The 13,524-nt window shown below is 47.2% G+C and overlaps 1 protein-coding gene and 1 non-coding gene across 2 annotated transcripts; both read left to right on the top strand.

The window, feature by feature from the left end:
* The first annotated feature begins 312 nt into the window (after positions 1–312).
* Positions 313–13,262, top strand: TRO (trophinin). The gene is given in 14 exon segments (XM_033201211.1): positions 313–363; positions 4,134–4,222; positions 4,521–5,711; positions 6,394–6,498; positions 6,613–6,676; positions 6,932–7,011; positions 7,535–7,626; positions 8,289–8,368; positions 8,462–8,511; positions 8,929–8,984; positions 9,543–9,657; positions 10,478–11,306; positions 11,309–12,860; positions 13,035–13,262. Coding segments are annotated over 12 exon segments (4,248 nt in total). The 5' UTR covers positions 313–363; positions 4,134–4,177; the 3' UTR covers positions 12,850–12,860; positions 13,035–13,262.
* On the top strand, positions 9,180–9,308 carry LOC117078670. The gene has a single exon (XR_004435105.1). It is a non-coding gene; the product is annotated as a small nucleolar RNA SNORA11 (small nucleolar RNA).
* Positions 13,263–13,524: the final 262 nt, after the last annotated feature.

Raw genomic sequence — 13,524 nt, 5'->3', positions numbered from 1 at the left:
GTCGCTTCTCTATGTTTTAACTCTCTTCCACAATCTGTCTGGTTTTAGTTACTTTGCAGAGTGCTTAGGCAAGTTTTCTTTTCTTTAAAAAATTTGACCAGAGTTTATAAGTATAATTAATGAATGTGGTGGTGCCTGTAGGGGGTTTATACTGCCATAGCAGAGTGGGAACTTCTAAGAGCACTGTATTTTAAATTTCATTCTATTCTCACTTCTTTATTTAACATTATGTTGATAACTATCCATGTTGTTATATGCAGATTTAATTGATTCTCTTTTCCCATTGCATGAGATCATTGTATGAGATCAGACATAAGGAGAGGCTTGGAGAGAGCAGACGCCTTCTGGATTCAAGAAGACGAGGTGAGCTGAGGTGCCTGGCTTTAGTGAAGACCCTGTGGGGGCTTCCTGGCTGCGGTTTCGACCTGCCTGACTCCACACGCCCCTAAGGTTTGAAGAAAACCTGTTGGGGGTTCGGGACCTAACCGCATCAAAGTCGCCTTTAGCGGTGCCTGGACCCAGTTCGCATAGAAGAAAGTAGGAGGCAGAATCCCCTTTGGGCCACAGAAAGGAAAGATCTGGACTCGGTTCGGGCCGTGGAAGGGAGGGATGCAGACCTAGCTGGGACCGCAGAAAGGAAGGATCTTAAAGGTCATTATATATTATAATAATTATATACATATTTATATATAATATACAGACATATTTACATATATTATATTATGTATTGTATTATATTATATATATTATTTATAATGTATTATATTATATTATTTATAATATATTATATATCTTACACTATATAGAATATATATTATATATCTCACACTATATAGAATATATATTATATATCTCATACTATATATAATATAATATATATTATATATCTCATACTATATATATATAATATATATTATATATAGTATAATATATATAGTATATACTATATATATAGTATAGTATATATATATATTATATATAGTATAGTATATATTATATATTATATACAGTATAGTATATATTATATATTACATAGTATAGTATATATTATATATTATATACAGTATAGTATATATTATATGTACTTATATATGTAATATACATAATATACTATAATATAATCTTTTGCTTTTCTGTGGTATTAATTGTAATGTCTCCTCTTTCATTTCTGATTTTGAGTCTTCTCTTGTTTTTTCTTAGTTGATCTAGCTAAAGGCTTGTCAATGTTATTTATCTTTTCATAAAACCAACTCTTGGTTTCACTGATTTTTTTCCTATTGTTTCTCTAACCTCTATTTCATTTACTTCTGCTCTGATCTTTATTATTTCCTTTATTCTACTAATTTTGAGCTTATTTGTTCTTCTTTTTCCAGTTCCTTGAGGTGTGATGCTAGATTGTTTGGGATCTTTTTCTTTTTGATGTATGTATTTATTGCTGTAAACTTCCTTCTTAGAAGTGCTTTTGCTGCATTCCATAAGTTTTAGTATGTTGTGTATAGATTTTCACTTGTCTCAAGATATTTTAAAATTTCCTTTAATTTCTTCCTTGACATATTGGTTATTCTGGAGTATATTGTTTAATTTCCATATATTTATGAAAGTTCCACAATTCTTATCATTAATGATTTCTAGTTCCATAACACTGTGCATGTATTACTTGATGTGATTTCAATATTCTTAAATTTGTTAAGACTTGTTTTTGGCCTAACTTATGATCTATCCTGGAGAATTTTCTATCTGTGCTTGATAATAATGTATAATCTATTGGATAAAATATTCTGTAGATCCTTTTTGTCTAAAGTGTAGTTCAAGTTCAATGTTTCCCTATCAATTTTCTGTCTGGCTGATCTGTGAATTGTTGAAAATGGGGTCTCGAAGTCTCCTACCATTATTGTATTGCAGTTTACTTCTCCCTTCAGATCTATTAATATTTGTTTTATATATTTAGGTGCTTCTATGTTGGGTGCATATATTAAATATATTTATAATTCTTAGATATTCATGATGAATTGATCTCATTGTCATTATATAATGACCTTTAAGATCTTTTATGATTTTTGACTTTAAGCCTATTTTATTTGACGTAAGTATAGTTATCCTTGCTCTCTTTTGAATGATTGAATGAATAAATAAATGTCACGAATTGTTTTCTGCATGGGGGAACAGTGCACCATGTCACAAGAGACAGTCTAAGTACAAGTTGATATTTTTAAAGCATCAATATAGTCATTGTGAGATCAATAAAAACTTTTCATGGATTTTTATACATTACTGTTTTTATTCTGAATTGCATATGATGTACAGGCACCCTATCTTTTAGTGTTTAGAGCCTCTAAATGTTTTAAACTGGTAATACTTGAAAGACACAAATGAACATGACCTAGTCCCCTGCTCCAGAGCAGCTCTAGCAAAGAGAGACATAGACACAAGGTATAACAACACTATGTAAATAGTGTTGGGATAGAGGGTCTGTAGGAAGAGTTGGTGTGGGAGTTCCAAGAAGCACATTCCTCCTAGGGGAAACAGGAGAATCAAATAGGAACAGAGATAGAGTGGGGAACAGAGAAGTCAAATGGAGAAGAAGAGGGAGTGATAACTGAATAGGGGTCTTAAGCAGAAAAAGGGAGCTACATTGAGGAAAATGGAAAGCTGAAAGTAGGTATGAAGGGGAGGAGACTGACGGGCAGGAACGGAGACCCCCTCTGGAGGCGGAAAGAGGCAGGACCACTTCCGGCCAGGGAGGGGGATAGGCTCAGACATAAGGAGAGGCTTGGAGAGAGCAGACGCCTTCTGGATTCAAGACGACGAGGTGAGCTGAGGTGCCTGGCTTTAGTGAAGACCCTGTGGGGGCTTCCTGGCTGCGGTTTCGACCTGCCTGACTCCACACGCCCCTAAGGTTTGAAGAAAACCTGCTGAGGGTTCGGGACCTAACCGCATCAAAGTCGCCTTTAGCGGTGCCTGGACCCAGTTCGCATAGAAGAAAGTAGGAGGCAGAATCCCCTTTGGGCCACAGAAAGGAAAGATCTGGACTCGGTTCGGGCCGTGGAAGGGAGGGATGCAGACCTAGTTGGGACCGCAGAAAGGACGGATCGAGAAATCCTTCAGACGGTAGCAAGAGGGGAGGAGGATACACACAGTTCCGGAGGGAGATAGGAGATGGCAGGACTCCGTTTAGGCTGGAGAAAGGGGGCAGGACCCTGTTTGGGCCACAGAATGGAGAGATCGGGACCCAGAGAAAGGAGTGGGCAGCATCCCTTTTGAGCAACGGAAAGGACCAGACTCAGACTGGAGAAAGAAGGGGATATGACCCGGTTGGTTCCGATTTGAAAGGGAAGAGACAGGACCTGGTAGGGTTTGAGAACAGGAATACACAGAAGGTTCACACAGTTGGATTTGGGGGTGGGGTATTCATGTTGCAGAAAGGGCGGAGTTGCACACTTGCGGACGTGGAAAGAGAAGGGAGTGGCGTTGGTTGGGGAAGGGGTGGTGCAGAGACGTACCGCAGAGCGGAGGGAGGGGGCTTATTAAAGGAAGGGAAGGTGCAGAGAAATGCTGCAGAGCGGAGGGAGGGGTGTGTATTGGGAAGGGGCGTTGTGTGACAGTACAGCAGAGGAGAGATGGGTTGTGTTGGGGTAGGTGCGGTGCGGAGTGGTACTGCGGAGCGGGAGGGAGGGGGCTGGTGTTGGGGGAAGGGTTGGATCGAGATGTGATGCAGTTAGAAGAGTGAGTCAGGGGTGGCGCCAAGATGTTCTGTTGCTCTGAGAGCAGGGGGCAGATGTAGGATTGAGCTGGTTAGAAACTGTCCGGTTTACCAAGGCGCATGCGCGCGGAGGGCCTTGAAGAACCGGTTCTTTTGGGAGAGCGGTGGGCCTAAGATAGGGGGTGAGGGTGCCTCTAGTCGGTGCGGGTGCGCACTATCGAGTTGCGGAGGGGGCGTGTAAAGGGGCGGGGTCGCAGAACTGACCCTCTGAGGCAAAACGAGCTGGGCCTTGGAAACCAGATGGCCTGGGTTTTTTAGGTATGAAAACCCAGGAGTTGATGGGATTAGGGCCCAAGGTTACATGAGACTCTCCTAAGTAAGGATAGGTGAGATGTCTGATGAATCTCCCCTTCCCTCTCATTCTCTAATTCAGGCCCATTCCCTTCAGACTCAGCTGTTACTCGGCCTCCCAGAAAGATGGATAGGAGAAATGACTACGGATATAGGGTGCCTCCATTTCAGGTGAGGCCTCTCTGCATTCTCTCTAGGCCATCTGCCCCATCCTGAGTTCACTTACTGCTCTTCAGACCCCTTCCACTGTGTAGTTTCATAATTCCCTGCCTAACTCATCTCAGTCCTCCCTTACATGGTGAAGGGGAGGAGAGGAAAACCTGCCTAACTCTATTCCTTCCTTGCTCCCTACCCCTTCCCTCACCCCATTTCAATTAACCACTGCTCAGAGGAAGGGAAGGCCTTTGTGGAAAGGGGTGGGCTTTAGGGAGGCCATATGGCCCAGAGGATCATAATTCTAAGTGTGTAGGGCCGTCTGCCTCCCCCTGGGAGCCTGGGGCTTCCCTTCCCTCCAGATATACAGACTGAGACTACAGAAGAGGACAGTGTCTTGCTGATGCATACCCTGTTGGCGGCAACCAAGGACTCCCTGGCCATGGACCCACCAGTTGTCAACCGGCCTAAGAAAAGCAAGACCAAGAAGGCCCCTATAAAGGCTATTACTAAGGCTGCACCTGCTGCCCCTCCAGTCCCAACTGCCAATGAGATTGCCACCAACAAGCCCAAAATAACTTTGCAGGCTTTAAACCTGCCAGTCATTACCCAGATCAGTCAGGCTTCACCTACCACTGAGGTAACCAATACTCAGGTTTCTTCAGTCACTGCTCAGCCTAAGAAAGCCAACAAGATGAAGAGAGTTACTGCCAAGGCAGCCCAAGGCTCCCAATCCCCAACTGGCCGTGAGGGTGGCGCTACACAGCTCAAGTCACCCTTGCAGGTCCTAAACCTACCAGTCATCTCACAGAATATTCACGCTCCAATTGCCAATGAGTCAGCCAGTTCCCAGACCTTGATAACCTCTATCAAGCCTAAGAAAGCTTCCAAGGCTAAGAAGGCTGCGAATAAGGCCATAGCTAGTGCCACCGAGGTCTCACTGGCTCCAACTGCCACCCATACAGCTACCACCCAAGGCCAAATTACCAATGAGACAGCCAGTATCCACACCACAGCAGCCTCCATCCGAACCAAGAAAGCCTCCAAAGTCAGGAAGACAATTGCTGAGGTCATAAATACTGACACTGAGCATATAGAGGCTGCAAATGTCACTGAGACAGCTACCAGGCAGATTGAGGCCTCAGTAGTAGCTATCAGGCCCAAAAAATCCAAGGGCAAGAAGGCTGCCAGTAGGGGCCCAAATTCTGTCTCTGAGATTTCTGAGGCCCTACTTGCCACTCAAATGGTCACAAACCAGGCCCTGGCAGCCACCCTGCGGGTCAAGAGAGGGTCTAGGGCTTGGAAGGCTTCCACTAAGGCTCGGGCAACTGAAAGCCAGACTCCAAATGCTGACCAAGGGACCCAGGCCAAGATGGTCTCTGCTCAGACCAACGTAAGTGCCCTTGAGACTCAGGTTGCTGCTGCTGTCCAGGCCCTGGCAGATGACTATCTGGCTCAGTTGAGTCTGGAGCCCACAACCAGGACCCGGGGCAAGAGAAACCGAAAGGTGAGATCTCTGACATTACCATCCTTAACTTTGTGCTTCTTTTCCATTTTTACCCGTCTAGTTTGTTCATTTCTTCTATAAAAGTTTTACTTTGAGCTAGTCCCTGTGTTCAGATAGGCTGTGGAAGATGCTGAGAAGAAGGTGACATAGTTTCTGTCCCTTAGTAGTTCACAGATTGGTGAGGAAATAAGACATCCGTACACTCAGCTACAACCTGTATGTAATTCTACTTGTATTTAAATAATAGTTACCATGTGCCAGGCTTTGTGTTGGGGACATTTACACAAGGTATGTCTGAATGTCTTGAAAGTAACTCTTACCAACAAGTGATCATAGGTCCCAGTTTTACACATAAGAAAACTGAGTCCCAGAGAAATGAAGTGACTTGTCCAAGAGATACCAGCCAGCATAATCGGTGGTAGCCAAAGGAAGAGAAAGACCCTTAGGCTCTTATCTTGAGTTGTTCCTAGCCTGACAGAGGAATGAAACTCCTTCCTGGAAGACAGTGAAAGATAAGCTCAGGACTCAGGGTGGCCAATGGCAAGGTCAGGATCAGGTTCCACTACAGCAAGGCTGAAGGAGGGGGTTAGAGGGACTTTCTGTCTGGAGCAGGCAAGGTGAGGAGCCAGAGGCATCTCTTTCACCTGGTGACTCTGGACCTTCCTTCTTTCTGATGATGAAGTCCAAGCATCTGAATGGGGATGAGAGAAGTGGCAATAATTACAGGCGGATCCCATGGGGTCGGAGGCCTGCGCCACCGCGAGATGTGGCCATTTTACAAGAAAGGGTAAGAATCCAATGCTGTCTAGTCTCTTCTCTTCTTCACCTGCCCTCTGCTCTGCCACCTCCCGAGTTTTCTACAAGCATGTTAAGATCTCTCCATCTATTCCTCCCCTCCCAGGCTAATAAGTTGGTGAAATACCTGTTGGTTAAGGACCAGACAAAGATCCCCATCAAGCGCTCAGGTAGTGTCCTACCAACTCTCCTCCTTGAGCTCTCCTCTCCACTCCCCTCTCCTCCCATAGTCTGGTAGTAACACTTTATGGCCTCTTTGTTCTCTCATATCTCCACACCTGCCCTCCTCACAGTCTGCCATGGCTGGCATCTCCCATGAACTCACTTCAGGTCTCTGGTTGCACTGACCCAACAGGACTGGCAAAAGGGCTGCGGCTCTGTGGCCCCTGCTAAGCTCAGCTACTCTCACCTCTCCTTTTCTACAGACATGCTGAGGGATGTCATCCAAGAATACGATGAATATTTCCCAGAAATCATTGAACGAGCAAGCTACGCTCTGGAGAAGGTGAAGGGGCAGTGCTGGCGGATGGGCGCAATGGGGAAGCTTTGAATTGAGCAAAGATATACATGTCTCTTTTGGAGAGAATCACAGAGACATGCTAATCCAGCCCCATTACTGTGTGAATGGGCAGACAGTGGCCTAGGGAGAGGTGTAGACTTGCCATGGGTCACACAGCATGTCAGTGATAAAAGCATGGCAAGGACACAAGCCACTCAACTTAGTCCCAGCTTCTATCCATGGTTTGACACATTCTGCATGTATTTCAGATCTCACCTCTCCCTTGTATCCCCATTCTCTGTCTCCCTAGATTCCTGCTCATCACAAAGATGATGTTGATGACAATAGTACATTTGCTGTGTGTTTACTGCGTGCCAGGCACTTGGCTGTGTGCTTTATGTGCATTATCTCACTGATTTCTTACACATGCAAACCCCCTAAGTACACTGGGAGTTTTAGGATGCCCAGAAAGTTCACTGATACCCAAGCTGAATTTTATGATCTCACAGGCTATTCTTCTACTTGGCAGATGTTTCGAGTCAATCTGAAAGAAATTGATAAGCAAAGTAGCTTGTATATTCTCATCAGCACTCGGGAATCCTCTGCAGGCATACTGGGAACGTAAGCTGGGAAAGGGCTGGAGTGGGAAGGGAGCTTTTGCTTTTATCTGTGCTGCTACCCCTTCTTTGTCTTACTTCCCCCATCCTCTTAGGGAGTCAGGAAAAACAGAGTCTCAAAAGCCCTGCTCACAGGAGTGGCACCTGATTATGACTGATGGGTGTAGGAGCCTAGGGTGGGACATTCCTGCTGTCAGGTTTGCTGTCTCTGTAGAAGCTTCTCAGGAAAGCAGGCCTGTCATTGCTTGCCTCTTCCGACTCAGTGCCTGGCCTGGCTTTGGCAGAGTGGTTCTCAAGGAGGGCTTCCTGGTGTGGGTGGATCAGGATGCATGAAGCGCAGGAGTGTCAGTGGAGCTGAAGGTTCTGGGAGAGAAAGAAGGGATTCACATGGACTGAGTGCTTGTGTTGTACCAGGTTGACAGCCATTCTTCCGTCTTCTTGGCAACCTGAGGAAGGGAGAATATGATTTTCCCATTTTACTGAATAATAGACCAAGGCTTGCAAGTCTAAGTGCCTTGCCCAGGGTGGCATAGAGCTGGAAGCAGAGACTGGGCAGAATTCTGTATCTGAGGCATCTGGGAGAGGCTAGCCTAGTAAGGTGACTGGTGTGTCTTTTGTGAATGGCTGCTGAACATAAACCTTCTTTCTGTCCTGTTATTCCCTTAGGACCAAGGACACACCCAAGCTGGGTCTCCTCATGGTGATTCTGAGTGTCATTTTTATGAATGGCAACAAGGCCAGTGAGGGTGAGTGGCTGGGCATGCAGCTGAATGGGCGGCTATGGTCTGGATTCCATGTGTTCAATTTCTGTCCCTGTCTCCTCTTGCCTCCCCTCGCAGCTGTCATCTGGGAGGTGCTGCGCAAGTTGGGGCTGCACCCTGGGTATGATTGGGCTCTCTCAGCGCTTGCTATCCGTGTTGTCCTTTGGCAAGAGAGGACGGTCCTAGGATTGCATCAGTCTGGTGGTCTGGTGGAGCGGGTGGGGTGCTGGACTGGGTAGAGGGCCTAGGGTTCTGACCTGGGTGGATGATGGGCAAATGGTCCTGAACTCTCTGCTCGCTCTCTTCTCTATGTCCTCTGTCTGTTCTAAGCTGAGATGTTAGATAGACCTTCAGGGATTCCTGACAAAGAGGCATCTGGTCTTAACTGCTTGCTTCTAGTGGCCATGTGCTCACTACTTTCTTCGCTTCATTGAGACTGCCCTATGTACTAGAGAGGTCTCTTCCATGTTGGGAAATGCCTCTGCCCTCATCTGGGCAGTTCTGATCTGTGTTCATGGGTTATTTTTCCCATTGTCAGGGTGAGGCATTCACTCTTTGGGGAAGTGAGGAAGCTCATCACAGACGAGTTTGTGAAGCAGAAGTAAGTGGTATTTGGGGCTTTATCTGGCCCTGAAGTGTTCTGGGTATACTGATCTTATTCAGAAAGTGCTTAGTGCCTTTCTTACACTAGCTTTAGAGGGATGGGCATCTTGTGTTCTAGAACTGATACTGTCTAAAATTCCCACGGGCAGACCTTTCCAGGACTGGGCCAGACTCAACACAAGGCCCTTGCAGTGGGGTGCGCTCAGAGCAGAGGGCCTTAAGAATGGCTCCTCTGTTTACAACACACCCAACAGGAATTTGGGCTTACTCCTCACAGGTGGCATGATACTTTGGCCTTCCTGTGACATCATGCCCTATACATGTCTCCCCTGGAGAAGCCCAAAGGACTGCTTTGTACAGGGCTAGTGGGAAATGGCTCAGTATTGGAGGCCAAGACCATGAATCATGTTTGGTAGTGAGTCTGGGGCTGGAGGGTCTTAGAAATCCTTCTCCAGGGGCTGTTTGTATTTCTTTGGAGGAGGTGGCCACCTGGTGTCTACTGCTTAAGACAGCAGGCTTGCTTGGTTAGAAACAAGTTTCATTTCCTTTTTCCAAGGTACCTGGAGTACAAGAGGGTCCCTAACAGCAGACCACCTGAATATGAGTTCTTCTGGGGCTTGCGCTCCTACCATGAGACTAGCAAGATGAAAGTCCTCAAGTTTGCATGCAAGGTAATAGGAGAGCTGCCCGAGCTTGGCATATTAAGGCAATGGGATACCCTTCTTGGGGCAGGCAATGCACAGGGATGGGCAGGTACAGAGCAGCCTGGAGCTCATATATAAACATGTGGAACCTCCTTTATGTCCTAGGGTGCTGCTAGATATCTAGTTTACATCATCTCATTGATTCTTCATACTTTGTATTAATCCGCATGGGCTGCCATAACAAAATACCATAGACTGGGTGGATTAAAAACAATTTATTTTCTCATAGTTCTTGAGGGTGAGAATCCCAGGTTAGGGTCCACTAGGGTCAGTTCCTGGTGAAGGCTCTCTTCTTGGCTTGCAGATGGCTGCCTTCTTGCTGTGTCCTCACATGGCTTTGTGTGTGAGAGAGAAGAGAGCAAGCTTTCTGGTGTCACTTCTTATAAGGACACTAATCCTATTGATCAGGACCCCACCCTTATGGCCTCATTTAACCTTAATTACTTCCATAAAGGCCCTATCTCCAAATACAATCACACTGGGTGTTAGGGATTCAACGTACAAATTTGGGGACAGGCACAACACTTCAGTTCATAACATATATACTCTTTTATTTCCTGTAATTATAAATGAAGACACTTAGTTAGTAAGTGAGGTTAAGTAACTTGTCCAAGGTCATATAGCATGTAAATCGTCAGAGCTGAAACGATTTCAGAACTGACCCATGACAGAGCCCCAGTAACTAAGAATTTTTAAAAAGTATTGCTACTAGTTCAATACAAAGCCCATAGATTAATATATGATTACTAGGGTTATTTTCTTATTATGATTATCATCCCCATTTCAGGTGCAGAAAAAAGACCCCAAGGACTGGGCTGTGCAGTACCGCGAGGCAGTGGAGATGGAAGTCCAAGCTGCAGCTGTGGCTGTGGCTGAGGCTGAAGCCAGGGCTGAGGCAAGAGCCCAAATGGGGATTGGAGAGGAAGCTGTGGCTGGGCCCTGGAATTGGGATGACATGGATATCGACTGCCTAACAAGGGAAGAGTTAGGCGACGATGCTCAGGCCTGGAGCAGATTTTCATTTGAAATTGAGGCCAGAGCCCAAGAAAATGCAGATGCCAGCACCAACGTCAACTTCAGCAGAGGAGCTGGTACCAGGGCTGGCTTCAGCGATGGTGCTAGTATTAGCTTCAATGGTGCACCCAGCTCCAGTGGTGGACCTGGCATTACCTTTGGTGGTGCACCCAGCTCCAGTGCCAGCTTCGGCAATACAGCCAGCATTAGCTTTGGTGGCACACTGAGCACTAGCTCCAGCTTCAGCAGTGCAGCCAGCATTAGCTTTGGTGGTGCACCCAGCACCAGCACTAGTTTCAGCAGTGAAGCCAGCATTAGCTTTGGTGGCACGCCTTGTACCAGTGCCAGCTTTAGTGGTGGAGTCAGCTCTAGTTTTAGTGGCCCACTCAACAGTGCCACTTTCAGTGGTGCAGCCAGCTCTGGCTTTGGAGGCACACTCAGCACCATGGCTGGCTTTAGTGGTGTACTCAGCACCAGCACCAGCTTTGGCAGTGCACCCACAACGAACACAGTCTTCAGTAGTGCGCTTAGCACCAGCACTGGCTTTGGAGGCACACTCAGCACCAGTGTCTGCTTTGGTGGCTCTCCCAGCTCCAGTGGTAGCTTGGTGGTACACTCAGTACCAGTATCTGCTTTGGTGGCTCTCCCTGCACCAGCACTGGCTTTGGAGGCACACTCAGCACCAGTGTCTCCTTTGGTGGCTCTTCCAGCACCAGTGCCAATTGTGGTGGTACACTAAGTACCAGCATCTGCTTTGATGGCTCTCCCAGCACCGGTGCTGGCTTTGGTGGTGCTCTCAACACCAGTGCCAGCTTTGGCGGTGTGCTCAACACCAGTGCTGGTTTTGGTGGTGCTATGAGCACCAGTGCCAACTTTGGCGGTACACTAAGCACCAGTGTCTGCTTTGGTGGCTCTCCTGGCACCAGTGTCAGCTTTGGCGGTGCACTCAACACCAGTGCTGGTTTTGGTGGTGCTGTCAGCACCAGCACTGACTTTGGTGGTACACTAAGCACCAGTGTCTGTTTTGGTGGCTCTCCCAGCACCAGTGCTGGCTTTGGTGGTGCACTCAACACCAATGCCAGCTTTGGCTGTGCCATCAGCACCAGTGCCGGCTTCAGTGGTGCTGTTGGCACCAGTGCTGGTTTCAGTGGTGTACCCAACACCAACCCTGGCTTTGGCGGTGCATTTAACACCAATGCTGGCTTCGGTGGGGCACTTAGTACCACTACTGACTTCGGTGGTACTCCCAGCAACAGCATTGGCTTTGGTGCTGCTCCCAGCACCAGTGTCAGCTTTGGTGGTGCTCATAGCACCAGCCTCTGTTTTGGTGGAGCTCCCAGCACCAGCCTCTGCTTTGGCAGTGCATCTAATACTAACCTATGCTTTAGTGGCCCTCCTAGCACCAGTGCCTGCTTTAGTGGTGCTACCAGCCCTAGTTTTGGTGATGGACCCAGCACCAGTACCGGTTTCAGCTTTGGCAACGGGTTAAGCACCAGTGCTGGATTTGGTGGTGGCCTAGGCACCAGTGCTGGCTTCAGTGGTGGTCTAAGCACCAGTTCTGGCTTTGATGGTGGGCTAGGTACCAGCGCTGGCTTCAGTGGAGGACCAGGCACCAGCACTGGCTTTGGTGGTGGACTGGGCACCAGCGCTGGCTTCAGTGGCAGACTGGGCACTGGTGCTGGCTTTGGTGGTGGACTGGTCACTAGTGATGGCTTTGGTGGTGGACTGGGCACCAATGCTAGTTTCAGCAGCACACTTGGCACCGGTGCTGGCTTTAGCGGTGGCCTCAGCACCAGCGATGGCTTTGGTGGTAGGCCTAATGCCAGCTTCGACAGAGGACTGAGTACCCTCATTGGCTTTGGCAGTGGTTCCAACACCAGCACTGGCTTTACTGGCGAACCCAGCACCAGCACGGGCTTCAATAGTGGACCCAGTTCTATTGTTGGCTTCAGTGATGGACCAAGCACTGGTGTTGGCTTCTGCAGTGGACCAAGCATCAGTGGCTTCAGTGGTGGACCGAGCACAGGAGCTAGCTTCGGCGGTGGACCAAACACTGGTGCTGGCTTTGGTGGTGGACCGAGCACCAGTGCTGGCTTCAGCAGTGGAGCCACCAGTCTTGGTGCCTGTGGCTTCTCCTATGGCTAGTGAGGTTTCAGGTAACTGCAATATTTCCATATTTCCAGGACCCACAGGGATGGGTATAAGAGCTGGGAGATGTTATAAGAAACACTAAGGCAGGAGAGTGGGGTGGAAAGGTGAGGGCAATGAAGGAATTATGAGAAGACAGTGCATTTGGTGCTAAAATGTGTTCCTATTTGTTTTGTTTTCAGATTTATTCCCCATGTTTACAGATACCGCTAATAAATTGCAGCAGTCCTTCCCATGGAGCCAAAGTACATCCTTGGAATCTTTGTCCACACAGCAGTCAAAGCAGCTACGGCCAGTCAGCTGAGGGTGTCATGTGATGGAAAAATCTGTTTGCTGTTCCTGCTTTATTGTTTGCTTTCTGTGTGCTGTCATATTTTGGTATCAGAGTTACATTAAATTTGCAAAATGAATTGGAGTTTTTTCTGTCTTTTAATGTGCTTAGGTAGTTGTGGAGTGGCATCTTGGGTTCACAGAAGAGCTGGAGATCAGCATAGCTCTTTGGAGAAAATGGGGCTCCAGCTTTTGGCTCAAAGGCAAATATGACTTCAGCAGGAATAGAGGCCTGGAGAAAGCATGGCAGGCAAGAGGATAACAGCTTGAGGAAAGATATGAAGAGGGAAAGCCTGGAGCAGAAGGCAAAAGGAGAGGCTTCTGGACAGTAAGTACAGATTC

Source organism: Trachypithecus francoisi, unplaced genomic scaffold (genome assembly GCF_009764315.1).
Source record: "Trachypithecus francoisi isolate TF-2019V2 unplaced genomic scaffold, Tfra_2.0 Lachesis_group6, whole genome shotgun sequence".
In the NCBI taxonomy this organism is placed as follows: Eukaryota; Metazoa; Chordata; class Mammalia; order Primates; family Cercopithecidae; genus Trachypithecus; species Trachypithecus francoisi.
The sequence above is the reverse complement of the archived record's forward strand: the minus strand, read 5'-3'. Positions and strand labels throughout refer to the sequence as shown.